The following is an 18,759-nucleotide window of genomic DNA, read 5'->3' as shown; positions in this document are numbered from 1 at the left end:
ACACACACACACACACACACACACACACACACACACACACACACACACACACACGCCGTAAAAGATGGCCTGGGTGAGTGTGTAAGGTTACAGTACCGCCTCTGTCCAACAGGGGGTGCACTAAACAAGTCGGAATAAACAGTCGGAATAAACAAGATCACACACACACACACACACACACACACACACACACACACACACACACACACACACACACACACACACACACACTCAAATGGGAGTTTACATATCATACCTAGGAAACAGCATTATAAAGTTTTTATTTTCATTTATACACTTACTGTCTCGTGTGTACTTGTGAGGTGATGTAAAGGACATTATAGAATAGAATAAAACAGAATAACATTAATAACAGATTTAAAGATGAGTGTTTGGTGGTCATTGAACAACTTTAAAACATAATGGTTTATTCTAAAGTGCTGTATTTACCCTAAACTGAGAAACTATTTCATTATTTTGAGCACATGCTTTATTTCCTTCTTAATCCAACCACAAAGATGCCTATAGACAGCCATTGTGTGTGTGTGTGTGTGTGTGTGTGTGTGTGTGTGTGTGTGTGTGTGTGTGTGTGTGTGTGTGTGCATATGCTTCCATTCACAGCAGTCGTGTACGTATACCGTAATTCTGCTCATTTCAATTTCTCTCTAATAAGGTCATAATTATAGTTTATGAATCTTATACTTGCCTTTAATTTGTATTTCGTGATTTCATTTGTCTGCTCCGCAACGCAATTACACCATTCTGAAGGCTCATTGTGCCATTTTTACACCATTACACCATTACAGCACTACAGTTAGATGATAGCTGCGATTATATGTTAAAGGACTCGGCCACTAACTACAGACTTTCCTCTCGCCAGGAGGCATTTAAAATTTATGTCCAAGCTTCATAAGAGACTCCATAACGTTCACACGCTTATTAGAGAAGGACTGCTGAGATTAATGTCGCTCAGACAGAGTCATGGTTTGTGTGTGATGATTGTGTGTAGTATTACATGGCAAAAAGAGGCCGATATTCAGTTCATTTACGGCTGCGTTTAAAAAGCTATAGAGCAGGAGGAACACACACGTTTATAGGAAACCAAATTGAGATAATCTCAAAATGTAGTAAAGTGTGTTTTTATGTAGAAGAATTGTATTAAAGTGGTTATTAAATGGTTCAGTGCTATCAAATAAATGCAGATGTGTTGAATTCAATACTGCACCATTGTGTCTTTCAAGGCTTTTAATCAGAATCACACATGTATCTGTGATCGTCGGCTTGATTGTTCACTGATTCAGCACATAGGACAGTTTCCCTTTCCTGTGTGTCACTTATTGACAAATTCTCCAACAAAACCTCGTCTTTGGCGCAATTCAGCCACAAGTGCGTTTGAAGCGTATTAAAAAGGTATGCTGGATCCCTTCAGGATTGTTTTACACACCGCATGGTTGCTGGCGTGTGCTACAGATTGGTCTGTAAATAAAAAACAGATGTGACCCGTTCTCTCTCTTTTCCCCGAAATCTCTCCTCAGGCCTATATACATTTCCAACTGACTGCTTCTCACAAAGTGACCTGTTCCGATGACAGATATATTTTTCAAACATTTTTCCGGGCTTGTCAAACGATCGCTGGAGATGGATAAAGGGGTCTGGGTTGGGCTCGGTGGTGTGTATGTGTGTGTGTGTGTGTGTTGGGGGGTGAATTGGGCTGGTAAAATTAGCCCATGCACAGTCCATTTACAGCAACACTAACACGGCACTTCAGGGCTTTTAATAATGACTTTCAGTGGATGCATTTGAACGCTGACTGATCTGTTACTGCGCTGCCTATAAACAAGAAAATGTTCACATGGCTCCACACTGACAGCCATGATTTGAGTTAATGCATTAGACACACTGCCCCCTGCTGATCCATTATATGAGCCAAAACATGACCACATGTTCCCTCTGTACGAGAGATCTGACCTCTGACCCGGCTCGTCCGATTCTACAGGTGACACCAGAGCGTAGGTGCTTGTTGTATTGGACGTGGCCTGGACCGTAGCCGTGGGGCAGCAGGGTATTGGACCGTCGCTTACAAAGCCATTGGCCTCTGCTCGTTGGTGTAACCCCAGTGATGGTGTAATTGGCTTCATAAAGCCTCCAGGAAGAAAGGGAAGGGGAGAGGGAGGGAGAAATACGACCTGTGAATCAGATGTCTGCCCTTTGGCACTGCTGTAATGGAGAGATGAATCTCCGTGAGCTTTGCACAGCCGTCTCATTGATTGCACACGACTGTCAGAGTCAAGGCAAGTTTTATGCAGTTATTTATCTATGTGCAGTCTTTTCCTCAGTCACCGGGCTGACTTACATGCTGGGACACACACACACACACACACACACACACACACACACACACACACACACACACACACACACACACACCATGTCTGCATGTGTAGGTGATGGGGGATGGGATTTATAAGCGAAGGGCTTCTAATTGATATTCCGATGATGTTTTATTTATTAATGAACTACACTACAGTTATAGTAATAGAAATAGGATCTGGAGCTGCTAAAGGTTGTGCTGTGGAATATTTCCCAGTACATTGTAGGACACAATTCACACACACTTTCACACACACTTTCACACACACACACACACACACACACACACACACATTCACACATTCACATCTAGAGGTAGTCAGGTGCAGCCAGTCGTACCAGTGACATGTTTTTGGTGAACTGGGTGGAAACTAGATACCAGTTACATGGAGAAACTCTAGAGTCTGTATATATATACATTTATATATTTGGGGAAAAGGATCTCAGTTACTCCGGCACTGGTTACAAATGTGCTGAGCAGAAAACCATCTCACAATGCACATCATGTTGATCATGTTGAACCTTGACCCTCCAATAGCAGAAGACCACATCAGGTTCCACATCTGTCAGAGAGGAACACGAATGAACAGGAATCTGACTCAGCGAAACTATCTAGAGTTACTGTCAATAAATAGTATTTTATTAATCTTAGCACTGCAGTTTCAGATGTTTCCTACTCGTGTCCATGTTCACCAGTGAATTCATCCACGTTCTATTCTTCATTACCCTAGATTCTTCAAAATCTGTTCAATAGTAATCAAACATTCAAAGGTCATTTTGTTTGTCGTCCCATTTTCTTTTTCACACCCCTGAAGGCTTTGTTGAGGGAGAATAATCAGAGTGAAGATGATTGTGGTGTACACGCTCTCGCCCGCAGCACACTCGCTCCTGCAGCCTCCACCACAAGTTGTCGACAAGCCCCTCTGCTCCATGCATATATGCATAACAGCCGATGAAATTTTTATAAGTGTCCACCATTAATCTCTGTGCCATTGTTAAAAGCAGGGAATTAAAGTTTCATTCGTATTTTTCTTTCCTCCCCCCTCCATCCTCTCCCTGTCCGCCTACCCTGACTTTTAAAATATTCATCAGTGCAGAATCTCACGTTGTGAAACGCTTCGCTTCCTTCTCTGCTCTCGGACACAGGCAGGGCCGAGTCGCTGAGTTAGGCCATCTCACACACACACACACACACACACACACACACACACACACACACACACACACTCCATCACCTCACCTCCTAATGACTGATCATTCACAATAATGAACACAATGTCACAGAGGAGGAGGAGGAGGATGAAGGTGATCAGCTGTACCTTCCCTTCTCACTGCCCTGATTCCTACAGACTCTGTGTATCTTTAGTGTTTATCATTTACCTGGAAACCTGCATGTAGTGAACATTAAACGCTAAAGTCCTTCTCATGAAAATGTAATTATGGGCATTTCCATGAGCAAATATACACACTAAAGCTACAGAAGATGAATCCTTACACCTCAATGAGAAGAAAAGTGAAACTCATACAGATAAGAACATCAAAGCATGTTAGTGATGTGTAAGTGATTAAATATGAGTTTATAGTCTGCTGATTATATGATCAATTCTGTCCTAGTGGATGTATTTATTTATTTATTTATTTATTTATTTATTTATTTATTTATTTATTTTGTAGGGGGTATATATAAATATAAATATAAATATAAATATAAATATAAATATACACACATAAGATGCAAATGACCTCCAGAACCACTTCACTGTTATACACAACACTGTTCCAGTTGTTTTGTTCACCATCAAGTGTCACTATCAAGATTTTACTTAATGCTTTAATGTGCAAAACAATATAATCAGTGTTTAATATGTTTAATCTTTCTCTGTATATATATTTTTTAATAAATGCATTAATCGCTGTGTGTGTGTGTGTGTGTGCATATGAAAACTTGGAGCTGGCTGTAGCCCCTCCCCTCCGGCGTGCAGCTCACACGGCGCGCGCGTGAATGGAGAGCTACTCAGTCACTCAGCGCGAGACCGAGCGCGACCGAGAGCGTGCACGCGAGACCGAGGAGCAGAGCGGTACCAGGGTTCGGTAGAATGTTGCCGGGGTCGCTGTGGGGTTGTTTAGTGTGAGAACTAGAAGCTGCTCGCGCGTGCGTGTGTGTGTGTGTGTGTGGGCGGGCGGAAGGAAAACACTGGACGAAGGAGAACTTCAGTGATGCGGTGCGTCTGATTTGGAGCTGGACAGAGGAGACAGAAGACTGAGCGCACGCGAGGAGCGGGGCAACTTTCACATGACGTGACACGCGCAGCCGGCACGGTGCTTGTCCTCCAGGCGCGCGCTCTGACTCCATCCACTGACCGGATAACGTGTTTTCTTTCCTGCTGTGTTTTTTTCCCCCCCACACGCGCGCGGGCGCGCAGAGACAGGAGTGTATTGACGCGGTTCTGTTCGGACCCGGACGTGTGCACGGGGAGGAAGAGGAGGCGCACTCATTGACAAAGTGTCCAAGCTTGTCGTTTGCACGTGTTTTGCGTGCTTTCCAGCTCGCGCTGTCTCCACCGAGAGGAAAGTTTCCTCCTTCGCAAGTTGGAATGGATGTAAAACGCACACGGTTCGCCGCGCGTGCACCCCGACTCCACACGCGATATCTTTAATATCGCTCTATTACCACCAACACAACCATCTTCATCACCACCTTCATCTTCATCAGTAGGTTTATTCCCCCCCCCCCCTCACGTGCACGGAGATAAGGCTTGGCCATGCTGCACGCGGTTGTAGGTGTGAGCTCGCGCGACGTCAGCGTGCCCAAGTTGACGCTGTGAGTTTGAATGGGAACTGATGAGCTCTGAAACGCGCTGATAGAAAACCTCGTGCGAGTCACAGGAGCTCGACTTTCCTCTCACCTGGAGACCCGAGTGAAGACTGCATGAAGACTGCAATGAGTGCTCTTATTAAACGCTTTATTTCTGCACGTGAGCTGAGCAGCATCTGATCCCAGCTCCTCTGTAGAGAGACAGAGAAGAACACCGAGAGAAGAGCAGGGAGAAGAAGAGCTCTGTGCAGTATTTCTGACTTGTTTGGATTGAGATTGGACATGATGGACAGACACTTTGGTGTCTATCAGATGGAGTTGACACTTTTGATGATGCTGTTTTGGGTCACAGTTTGGGCAGATGACAGCAAGATCATTTCAGACAGATATGCTGTGTACTGGAACAGCACCAATCCCAGGTACGCAGGCTTTTACACACACACACACACACACACACACACACACACACACACACACACACACACACACACACACACACACGGAGTGCAAAAAAGTACACACAAATAATTACACATTAAAAAAAAGATAATTAAATAATTAATAATTTTTAAATAAATAAACATTATATATATATAATTATTGCCAAATGGCAAGTGGACTATTTATATTAATATTTAATATTTCATATGAATATTTTGTAATGCAGCGACTCTCAAACTCAGTACTGAGATGCAAATAAATTCCTTTCTTATTATCATCATTAAAAAAAGATAATTTTTTTTTAAATAAAAAAAGTATTAATCACAATTTTTTTATAAAGTTTATTTATTGAAGGTTTTTTTTAATTGATTTAACTTTTCTTTAACTTTAACTTTCGAACGGATATAAAGTTCCGCAGCTGTGAAAGCAGAAGGCCGCTAGAACCTCCAACCTCCAACCTGAACCTTGAACTGAACGTTTATTTATTATGGGGGTAAATTTCATTCTTCAGTTTCTCTCTTTATTGATAAATAAACCCCAAAACATATTGCTGTAATTATTGAGTATTTATTGATTTGAGTTTTGATCATTTGCGCTCAGTTTTATTTCGCAAGAAAGTTTTTGAGAGAAATAAACGCAGGGTTTTATAATAGTTTATTATTATTATTATTATTATTATTATTGGTGTTCTAACAGCAGTACAGTAGAGCTGGAACACTCATACGTGTACTGAATTACTGAACACACTCCGTTCCAACGTTTTCACACGCATACGTCATGATATTATTATTATTTATATTCCTGAGTGTGAAATCTGATTCACGTGTGCAGGTGAGCAGTGCAGATCTGCTTCTCATGGAGAATCTAGGAATCAGTAGGTTTCTATATGATCACTACATGACAGAAAGCTGTGTGTGTGTGTGTGTGTGTGTGTGTGTGTATGTGTGTGTATAAAATATAAATGATAAAATATTAAATTCTAATCTCACCATCTTTTTATATATAATTTAAAATAAATCTTAATTTTTGAAAGTGTGTTTTCTGAATTCAGTTGTATTTCTCGTAGACGTTTACTCTCAGATCACCATGTGGTTCGCATTGTGAGATGAAATCTTAAAACTACCCCCATCACACACACACACACACACACACACACACACACACACACACACACACACACACACACACACACACACACACACACACACACACACTGTGCTTAGAGTCTTGGGCCGAGCTCCAGTGTGGCAGAAGGCTGAGCTTTTTGTGTGCAGTCTGCAAGGCTTCATATACAATCCCACATATTTGGAGTTTGACTCTGTGATGTGTGTGTGTGTGTGTGTGTGTGTGTGTGTGTGTGTGTGTGTGTGTGAGAAAGGGCTTTAAGTCATAAAGTTTAGTAAGAATTTTGAAATCATTGTTTTGTAGGTGTTTCTGAAGTCTTGACTCTTGAATTTGCCGTGTGTGTGTGTGTGTGTGTGTGTGTGTGTGTGTGTGTGTGTGTGTGTGTGTGTGTTGTCTCTACTGAGGAAAGAAGTTTGGCCTTCTATTTATTTTGATTTGTAACCCGAATGAAGCATTGTAGGGAATCTTGCCAGTGACATAAATCCAGACACACGCAGCAAACGCAGAGTTGATCTACAGTTTAACTACAGTACACACACACACACACACACACACACACACACACACACACACACACACACACACGTACTGTTTAGGATCATGAAATTGTATTTTGAAAGCCCAGAAACAACGACTCCTCCTAAACTTTTGGAATTTTTTAAGACATTGACTGATTTTTCTCCTCACAGCTCTGATGGAACACGTGTGTGTGTGTGTGTGTGTGTGTGTGTGTGTGTGTGAGGAACATGTGTGCCGGGAACATTTGTGCACATACATGTGCGTAGATGTGCGCACGCACGTGTGTGTGTGTGTGTGTGTGTGTGTGTGTGTGTGTGTGTCCAAAACAGAAACTTTTAAAAAAACTTTATTTGATTAATAGACTGTGTGTGTGTGTGTGTGTGTGTGTGTGTGTGTGTGTGTGTGTGTGTGTGTGTGTGTGTGTGGACTCTTCTGTCTTCTGTCTGAGTTTATAAGGTTCATGTTGGAGAATAACTGCTCCTCACGTTACACCTGATCATGGACCTTCTGGTGAAGCGCTCTTAATGTAATGTTTTCTTTCAGGGTTTGGGGTAAAAAACACAATTTGGGTGTAGAGGGAGTGAAGCTGGGGCAGGAGGAGCACACGGCCGACGCACTCTCATTTAGTGTGAATATAATTAGATTAAATAGGTGTGTGTGTGTGTGTGTGTGTGTGTGTGTGTGTGTGTGTGCTTTATAGGTTCCTGTAGTATGTTAAATTCAGGTCCGTGTCTCCTGGTGATGTAGCGTGAACTCTGTAGACATCGATTCAGTTTAGTAAATGAGCAGTGAAGATTTTATTTACACAAAAACATCAAGTTTTGTTCAAATTTGTCACATTGAACATTTTCCTGCGTATTTTTGCCTGTTTTTTTTATGGCCCGGAGAAAAGAACCTCGCGAGTCCTGACACGACGTCTGTGTATGATTTATTGTCGTATATTATTGTATTTTCGTAAATACACTCATGTACATTGTAATGATTGGAGCCGGAACTGGATTCGTGGTGGTTTTTAGTTTGTACGATCCTCTAGGTGGCGTTACACTTGGGTTTTGCTGGAACGTTGACTTTGTCCGCCATTTTCTCAAGCGTCTGAGCAGGGTAGTTCTCCTGGAATGGTGAAGCTGAACACAAGAAATGGAGCGCAGGGCTGAAGTGAGATTCAGAGAGAATCGTTTATAGCTTTATAGACGTCACAAGCATTTTATTTCGGTGAAAAAGAACTTTAAAGAAATGTTTTCCTGTGTGGTGTAAAAAGATTTGTATTAAATGTATATGTTTATGAGTTTTAGTGTTTTTGTTCGAGTGGAAAACGGCTGCACGTGTAAATCTCTTATATGAAATATTTTTCTAAACTGCTGAAAATGTCCCGCACTCGCGTTGTGGCTTTATTTTATTTCATTTATTTGAACAATTTTTGAAGCGATTTTGCGGTCATCCTGCCCACGTTGTGCAAACCAACTACACGTGTGTACTTGGGCCCTTGTAATTAATTTATGGCGTCAAGGGGGCGGTGATTTACTGTTTAATTTCTTCTTCATTGTGTGTGAAAACCATCTCCCCTGAAATTACCCACTGAGCACTAATGAGTGTTCCATCTGCTTGGAACACGACCTGCTCCCCTCAAGGTCACAAAGCATTCGGGGTGTATTTTTGTACTGAAACGGCGAGCGAGTAGCATTATTACGATAATATTGCGTGATCGAATCCCACGCAGGACCGTCACGAGAGCCGACTCGATCTCCTTCGTTTCATCTGAGCCATTAAATCACTCAAGTTTTTCCTCCTTGTCCCCAGTGGTTTTGCGCGTCTGCAGCGGTCCTGGGAAGCAGGAATGCACTTAAACGGACGTAGCGCAGGACGCGGCACGATCGCTGGTTTGTAAATTTGATTAAGTGGGAACGGCGGTCAGCAGGGTCCAGTTTTAAAAAGACACACTGCATCCTGTGGGATGGGACCCGGAGTCACGTCGGCTTGGTTTCTGTGAGACTCCGGACTATATTTGTTGGATTGCTGTATGAGGGGAATTGAGTTACAGAGCTCTGTGGAGGTCAGATGTACATTTGGCTTTAACCCTGATCTCAGTAATTCGAGTCAGGAGCAGCTTTTTGACATTGACCATTTAAAGCCAGGACGTTTCTTTTCATTCGCGAGAGAACAATAATAAAAATGGATAAAAATACGTTTAGAAGTTGAAGGACGGATTTTATAATTGTGGTTTTTTTTAAGCGCAATCACACAGAATCCAGACTTCGCTTTTCTTTATTTAATATCGCTATCACACGTAAAACTGGACGTACAAACGTAGCAATCGGATTCTTTTTCCTCCGTTCAAAGACAATAAATGAGAAAAGTCAATTTTCTGTTCGTATCCTGCCCCGGCCTCACGCTCTCGGACCTCTCGTTAAGGAAAACGGTGTGTGAAGCGATCAGCATCGAGGACAAGTTCAGCAGTCAGTAATAAATAAAACCTCCCTGAGAAAACACGAGTCCCAGAGCCGAGTTCTGACTGCAGGACACAGCATTCATTTCCAATGTTAATCAAAGTTATGGAAATGCAGCATTGGAGTCATGAGCGTCCACCGCCTCAAACCCTCAGCCATCATCGTGAATGTCAGGGTTTTATTTTTTATTTTTTTGCTTACTGCAGAAATATTATCTCCTTGGCCCAAAATTGGGTTCGGATCGTACGTCCCACGCCTGAGAGCGAGCGACGGGCACACAGGATCATTCGAGTAGAACGTATTCAGCTTTCAGGACAACTGAAAAAAGGGAGTCAAAGAAATTTATGAGGAGAGACTCAATAATGACGGGATGAATTTTTTTGCCAAATTGCAGCTGGATTTCTCGACTCGTTCCATCTGGGGGTTTTGGAAAAGTAAAAATATTAGGTGTAGGTTAAATATATACAGTATATATTAAATATAAGTATACACACACACACACACACACACACACACGTCTGATAATATTAAATTCAATAGCCGTCATTATGTATTTTCTCTGTATATTCTCATACACTGCTTCAGAAGACGGAATAAAACGTATGAGTTGCAGATTGTAGGTTATTTATCTATTTATTTATTATAAATATGAAATTTGACCCCATGCACATTTTGCAATTTTTCCTGTAATCCGTGACTTAACGCTCGCTGATAAACTCAAATCCGTTCGTTCGATGTTATTTCTTAATAAATTTCAACCGAAATGCAGATTTTGAACAAACACGTTTGTGCGTTTATTTCCTTCTGTGTTTTTATACCCAGCAACAGCAGCTACCAGCACGTCATCACACCTTCTGCACTTCTCATACATTTTAATGCGTGACCCACATTCATTTTCCACGTCGGCAGTCACGTGCACTGAGAGGACTCCAAACTGGATTTGATGTCGGTGCTCAGAGAATAGAGATCCCTCTCGCCAAAAAAAAGCGATTTTTGAGCTGTCGGAGTCCTGATTTGACAGAAAGTTGCGTCTCGGCAACGGGTTTTATTTCACTCGCATCGGGACGGGACACGGCTCTCAGCTTATCAAGCCCTGGACATGGAGTCCTGGTGTGTGTGTGTGTGTGTGTGTGTGTGTGTGTGTGTGTGTGTGTGTGTGTGTGCTTTATTCCTGCTTTTTTTAAGCAGCCTCACGGGGTTGAGGCTTGTTTTCTCACCACTCGTCTATTCAGCGTACACTATTTATGGTGGAAAAAGTGGAACAGAGCTCTCCCACAGCTGCTTTATATGTTTTAAATAAAGTGCGAGTCAGAATCTCAGACGAGTCCAAACTGCTCTTCATCCTCCTGAGCCCCCGAGCAACCAAACGCTCTTGCATTTAAATCACATCAATATATATTTATAAAAGTTTAACCATACATGGTTTTGTGGTTTTATCTGATGCACGGATGAGAGACGACGATGATGATGATGATGATGATGATGATGATAAAGCGTGTAAACTAAATGAGCTGAAGATATTTAACAGTAAAGAGAACTGATGATGATTAACACTCGTGTAAATACGTCACTGTCAGATTTCTATCCTGCCTTCTTTTTTTTATTTATTTTTTACAGTTTTGTACTTTATGATTTGAAACAAAAAAATGTATTTATGCAGTTTAAAGACAAAGAAGAAATTTCCGTGTAAACAGTTTGTGTAGAAATAATAGTAAATAATATTGTGTAGAAATAATAGCTCACGCTGACCTCTGTTTTATTTCATGGGATCTAATCGGAAAAGTGCAGTTTAACTGACGTGTAAAAGTAAACAGGGTTTTCATTTTCTTCACGTGTTTCAGTGTAAACTACAAAATGATCACCTACGTTTCTACATTATATCCAAACTGCAGAAAATCCACCTCGTATTTCTATTTAAATATCAGGATTCTGGGAAATCTCCTGAAAATGAAATATTTCATATGTAAGTCGCTTCACATTAGTTAACGCCAAAGTGTCCGAAATTTCTCAAATTAATTTATGTTGTATTTGTTTCTGTAGCTAAAATTCCCAAAATTATGATTATTTTTACGCTGGATTTTAGAAATTATTTTGACCTAATGTACCTGAATTAATTTTATTTTGAGGAAAGTTTTGGACTGTTAAGTCGATTTTTGTAAATATTCATATTAATGATTACTTAATTTCTTTTTATTATTCAAGAATGCTCCATTTATATATATATATTATTATTATTTTTTTTTTTTATATAATTGTGTACATTCTTTGGACAAAGTGATTTATAAGAAATTAAATTAAATAACAAATTAAAATGTAAAAGTTTATTGTTCAGTATATTAATATGATTTTAAAACTTTTCCTCGTCTTCGGCTTTGAGATCATAGAATTTTAAATGTTAGATGTTCTGTTTGTTGAACAATTAGTTGAACATTAAATAAACACTCTGTGGTCTGAAAATCAAATTGAGTAAAAATCCTTCTAATTTAACACAAAGATTTTTGCAACCCGAGTGAAATACTAGAAAGAATTTGTTTGGTAGTCGTTTCGGTTTCTTCGTATTGGGTTATGAATTTGAGCTGCATGGACTCCAAGTTAATGTAAATCTTCTGGTCCATTTTCGATCTGATTCCTCACAGTGATGTCTGATCACACGCTTCAGTGGAATGAGACACAAGGAAAATCTGATGATTTGAGATCATTTGGTCTGTAGGAGACTTTTCTTTTAAACGAGATCTAAAAATAGTACAGAATATTGAGTAATATTTACTTATTATAATATTAACGCTATAAAAAGCTTTAAATGGAAAAACAGTTCTGGGCCGCACTGTGTGTGTATTTTTATATATATATATATATATATATGTAGGCGATCTTCACAGTGGTCGCTGCTCCACGTCCCACATGTTCCTGGCTTGGCGTGAGAGAGCGAGTGTTTGCTTTAGCACAGAGCACAGTGAGCTTCGACCTTCAAAACAACTGGAGAAAAGTTTGGGATTTGGAGAATGCAGGGAAGCCTGGGAGACGTGTAGCAGTCCAGTTCACCTGGGAGTTTCTCTCTCCTGAATCACAGACGTGTCAAACCCGTCATTCTTTCAGAGCAAGAATAAAAACGCTGTTTTCTGGAGGTTTGATGTGAGATGGAGGCTCTGGGGTTATGGGAAGGCTGAACTGAAACGGCCGAAGCTTTTCCTCTAAAAACACCAAGCGTACAATCAGCCGTGGACTCCAGCTGGGACGGGGTTTGATGTACAGTCGAGCTGGATGGTCACACAAACCCACACACTCCTGAGCTTCACCAATTCAGCTTTTCTCCAGTGTTTCTGTATCTAAACAACTGTGTGTGTCTTACAGTCACACTCCTCAATGTGGCAGGTGTGTGCGTGTGTGTGTGTGTGTGTGTGTGTGTGTGTGTGTGTGTGTGTGTGTGTGTGTGTGCGCACATGTTTGTGAGTGTGAGCTGCTTCCTCATAGTTGGCACACAGTCGGCTTATTTTTCAGCTTCGACCAAAAAAGAAAAATATGAAATAGAAAGGAAGTTTGTGTTTTCGGAAATGCAGCCCTCAGGATTTACTCTTTTTTTTTTTCTTGCGATTTATACTTTAATGCAAATATAATTTTTTTTTTTTTTTACAATTTTTATTAAATTAATTATTATTAGTATATTAACTCAATTAATTTAGTAAATACGTCTGATCTGCACAGGAAAGCAGCATTTTATTTAATTAATTAAATTTATTCTGCACAGTAAAGATTTCTGCAATTAAAATTACAATTTTACATTTTATTACGATTCTTAAAGACATTTCTATTACATGATCAATAGTATGAGACTCTCACTGTAGTGTTGTTTAAAGATACATTAATTAATGTTGAAGATATTTTGAGTACAATAAACAATTCAATTAAATTAAAAACAGGGTACAAAAAAAAAATATATATATATAATTTTTTTTTCAACATTTTAAAATGCAAAAAACATAATGTCAAATCATTTTTCGGTCAAAACCAGAATCAAAAATCTCATAAAAAGCACATTGTGATAAGTCCGTTAGTTTTATCGTTATTCTGATGACATCATTGCGCATTTTAGATTCTCATCAGATCTCCCATCCGATCGAATGCTTTTTTGAATCTCTCCACGATACAGTACGGTTTAACCCTGCGAGTCTAACAAGGGACCCGCCTTGACTTCCTGTTTCAGTAGAAATGGTACCAACACGTGCACGTTCTGAGAGACTTCACGTGGACTTTGTAAGTACGACTTGCAGGAGAAATCTTTCTCCATGATTGTGGGCTGAATAGCAGTGAAACGTGATGATTTGACTTGTTGTGGTTTAAAGGGGGTCTATCAGGTGATTGGTAAAAAAACATGGCGTCGCGTCCACCTTACTGCTGGAGAATGTAATTAAACTAATAGCTTTGATACTTGAAATTTGATTACGGCGTAAGTCTGACTTTTTTTTTTTCTCCCTGTAGACTCGGTTTCTTCTCGTTATCAAATTACTTAAGTGCATGTAGATGCATCGGATTATTGACCATTTTTGACCAGTTATCTGATTGTGTTTGGAACACGTAAACACACTGTTGCTGTCCTGTTAGTTCTGTAGCTGTGACCGGCGGTGAAGAACATCATGATGGAGGAATATACGATGCTCACCAGATGCTTTTGTATAATTAATCGTTCATGCGATTATCCGATCATCACGGGGTGTCATGAGGCACAAAATCACACACGGACTCGTAAACAGCTTCACACTTATTGGGCAAAGATGTGACCTTGGTACCAGAGGAACCTCCTCAGATTCCCATACTGCTCTCGCTTATCAGTCGAGGTGGTGCGGAAAACTAAAAACATCCAGTGTGCGGCAGATCCGCAGAGGAAAGGCACAGGAGCCGTGTTTAATCTGACAGGAAGGATTAGAAACTCATAAACACTTTTTACAACAGTGGTGAGCAGAAAAACATGGCAGGAACAACATGTAGAAGCTGATGCTTAAGTAGACGGATTAGAAAAACACTTCGGTTCTGATTAAGATCCGCCTGCTTTAATCCCAGGTATTTATTGGACTTTGTGTCCTTTTACGGCATTTTATTTAAGAATCTTTTCTCTGCTTGGTATTTTTCCTGGTTTGTTTACATGCAGCATGTAGTGGAAACATCTGCTCTCTGAGAGCAAGGTATGGAAATAAATCTTATTGGTGAAGGTCCGTGTTTGGCCCGTCGCTATCTGTTGTTGACTGAGGAAACTCTGTAGAATGTTTAGGTGTCATAAGTCACGTTTAAGAGCTTCCTGTGTGGACCAAATGTCTCGCATATATAATGTAATGACTCCTATGTTGTGAATGTTTTCCTGAAACGAGCAGAACAAAGCTGAAGCTGTATTAGAGTATTATACGTTTTCGAAATGTTTTTTAAACGTTTTTTTATATTTCCCTTTAAAGCAGAAGCGCTAAGAGAAGATCTGTAGGCAGCTTGTACGCTTGTCTGCTGTTTATAAACGTCCTGCTTGGGAAAGGAACCTGGGAGCAGAGCGTCAGCACGAACACCAGGCTGTGATCTAATACAGTAATATAGCAGAACAATTTGTGAACTTGCACTCGGGGACACGATGCTGTGTTCACTCTGTGTTCACTCTGATTGCTTGTTAGGAGCAGAAATGCTCTATAACTCACCCTAAATGTGTAGGTGAAGTATTCAGGCCATCAGGACCACAGCTTGAAGCTGTGAACATTTCAGAGTTGCTTCAGACGGAGAAACCGAAACGTTTAGCGAGACGAGAAAGTGAAATGTAAATCCTGTCAGTGGCGTCATTTCACACGCAGCATTTCAGCCTTCAGAGTAACTTTACTTTACAACAGCAGAGCAGTTACGGCTAAATGGAGCCAAACACCATTAATGAGAAGCATTTAAAGAAAAACTGCGAACTCCAGCGGAAACAAAAGAACGGCAGCGTTTAGAGAAGAAATAAACTGCACCCACCGAGAGAAGAAACGCTTCGTTATCTGAAAAGAAACTCGAAACAACCGGCAGAGTTTAATCTCAAGTGTGTGTGTGTGTGTGTGTGTGTGTGTGTGTGTGTGTGTGGATTTAGGATTCTCATCATCATCCAAGACACTAAATAAGAACAACCTTCATGACATGATACACACTAGAAGTGTTAGCTAGAAACACAGCTAGCTAGCTTCACCAAAACCTTTCACAACGTTCTGATTTGCTACAGTGTTTATAAAATCGCAGCTTCAGGAGGAAACGTCCTGAAGATTCAAAAGTGCTGACGTTGGAGTTTTTTTGCTGTAAATGTCTCATAAGCATCTTCAAACAGGAAGCAAAATATCAGTTAACTACACAACTAACTGCTCATCATCAGCACCAGCATCAATAACTCTTACCTCTTCGGTAATTGATGTTACTGGTGAATGAGTTCATCCACAATGGATGGCTAAAAGTATGTGCACCCCTGACCATCACTCTCGGAAGAAGAACTCGATCCGGATAAATTCCGCACTTTACTGTTCACGGAGGTTGAGGAGGTCAGGGTTCTGCGCAGGACACTCGAGTTCTTCCAGGTCAATCTTCACATTTTCATGGAGCTCGCTTTGTGTACAGGAGCATCATCATCATCCTGGAACACTGTTTGGGAATATTAGTTCCAGTGAAGGGAAATATCGACTTTGAAAGGGACAATCTGCTGTAAGTTTTACCAGAAATCAACTGCATACTACAGATCTTTAGTCCTAAAGTCCAATTGAGTTCACGTGTAGATGTTAAAACTGTGGAGGGATCGATCGCTGTTTAGAGTCTGAGCAACAAACGTTTTAATACCGAGTCCAGTTTGAATGCAGACTTCAGTATAAACTGCAGGTCACATCATTACAACAAGTACAGGGCTTTCAACCACATGTTTACCAGGTGTTCAATTTGACAAACGTTTTCCATCTGAGATTACGGATTGATCCGCGCTCACGCTCTTGCGCCGGCCAGGAAACGCTAAGTGTTATTTCTGAGTGCTACAGATACAGAAGAGAAAACGAAATCCATTTTCACCTGTAGAAAACAGAGCAGGATCTAAATTTAGCCGCAATGCCAAACTCTATCCAGCAACTGACACAGGATGTCGAATATTCCAGCGAATATGATACTTTTCAGATTCTCCAGCAGAACATGCGATCCAAAAAAAACCACAACTTGCAAAGCAAGCCGTTCTCCTTCCTCTTCTGTGTGCTCCTCAAACCAGAATACTGCAGCCTGGGCTCGGATTAATCCACACCGGACCGCTGCTACAGGTCACCCTGTGATGATAAACTGCCCTCTCACCTCTGGGTGATGGTGGAGTCAGCTGAACATCTGGATATGGGGGGATTATAGAGCTTGGGTAGTGAGTTTAAACAGGATTAGCCATTCCAGCTCAGGTGCTGCACTAATAGGATTAGAGAAGCCCTTTTCTTGTTCATCCTACTGTAAAGACAAATTACAGGCCATAAAAAACAAAGAAGTGCTTCGGCTATGTGCAAGAACTTTGAGGAAGTGCCAACATTGGAGTGGCATCAAGTGCCTTTGGTGTAATATAATGTATAATAATAATAATGGAGCTGAAGTTTTACACGCATTTGTCTTGATGATTGATTCAAAATCGAACATTTTGGCTTTTGTGCATTAAATAGTTCCAAATTTTATGTGAAATATAATTTCCAGAGTCACTACAGATCTCCTTCCTGTGGAACAATTATCGATTCTGCTGTTTCTCAGCTACATTACTGAAGTGAAAAAACGATAAAGGATAAAAGATAAAAAAAAAAACTATTATTATATTTTGAGATTTTTAAGATGTATATGGGAGGAGTGTGTGTGTGTGTGTGTGTGTGTGTGTGTGTGTGTGTGTGTGTGTGTGTGTGTGTATATATATATAAAAACACATATCATAAGGCATGAGGTGTGTAACAGGAACCCTCAGAACCCTGTGAATCGGTGTTGGAAAGTGTGTTCCATTGCATTAACATAGCTGTTTACATTCTGTCCTGAAAAGAGTCAATGGCTAAAAGGAGGATCGCAGTCTTTTAAGAGGCTGAAGAGAAAACCCACCCTATAGAACTATATCTTTAATTCCAGGATTTACTCTTGAAAGGAGAAACTCCTCCAGAAGGCTTTAAGGTTCCTTGGTGAGCTTTGTTGGTCTCCATGGAAGTGAATGGTTGGTCTGGCTTGACGAGGGCTACGTATTTGGTTCTCGGAGAAATCTGCAAACGGACCAGTTGACCTGTTCACCATCAGTTTTCAAAACTAATCAGATATTTCATATTTCAGGACCATTGATATCCTTATTGCGAGAAATCCCACGCGTCTGTTTTCACGCTAGTCTGGCTATCTATTCCGTTTCTGTGCATCCTCTGGATATTCTTTTTCATATCTGTTCATAGAGAAATAAGCACGTGTATGCTGTAAGCATGACATTTGTGAGTCCCAGAGCCCAGTCGGAGTCGTCCATAAACTATACCTCGGTGCACACAATTACCAGCGTGCACAGAAAATAGCCTCTCAGCCTTGCATGTTGTTTAATAGTCATGCGTGTTGGTATATTTTTTCTCTTCTCCAAAAGCTTTTGGCAGCTGTCTGGGTAACTACTTTGCTCACCAGGTGTCCAAGCACTTAGCGTTTTTTTCATTTTTTTCTTTTCAAAAAGCCACTGTCTGCTATCTCAGCGTCTACTCGGGACAGGGAAGAATTTCACGGCTCATTATCAGCATTCATAACCACACCTAAAGCGAAGGACTTTTCAAGATGTGCTTTTTTAAATGGGTTTCCTATGATGAACTATCCATGGAAAGAGCTTTCCAGAGCCAACACCCATCAGCGGGTAACGGAGATGGTTTAGGGTGACTGGAGGACAGCTGTACCAAAGTGGAAAACTGCTAGGATGAAAAGGCCTGGTGAGAAGACAGGAAAGGCTGAAACGGTTGGATTAGCTTCGCGGGTGAATTTTAGATTAGCATGAAGAAGCGTAGCTGTAAGATTATCTCATGGATTTTTTCTTCTCTGTGCAGTTTGTCT

The 18,759-nt window shown here is 40.7% G+C and overlaps 1 protein-coding gene across 1 annotated transcript in view; it reads left to right on the top strand.

The window, feature by feature from the left end:
- Positions 1-4,327: 4,327 nt before the first annotated feature.
- Positions 4,328-18,759, top strand: part of efna2b (ephrin-A2b) — a 97,351-nt gene continuing 82,919 nt past the window's right edge. The window contains exon 1 of the mRNA XM_083557943.1: positions 4,328-5,604. Coding sequence (XP_083414069.1) covers positions 5,468-5,604 — 137 coding nt within the window. The 5' untranslated portion in view covers positions 4,328-5,467. The remainder of the gene's footprint in view (positions 5,605-18,759) is intronic.

The sequence above is a fragment of the Silurus aristotelis genome (assembly GCF_946808225.1).
Source record: "Silurus aristotelis genome assembly, chromosome: 13".
In the NCBI taxonomy this organism is placed as follows: Eukaryota; Metazoa; Chordata; class Actinopteri; order Siluriformes; family Siluridae; genus Silurus; species Silurus aristotelis.
This window is presented reverse-complemented; position numbering and strand designations above follow the sequence as displayed.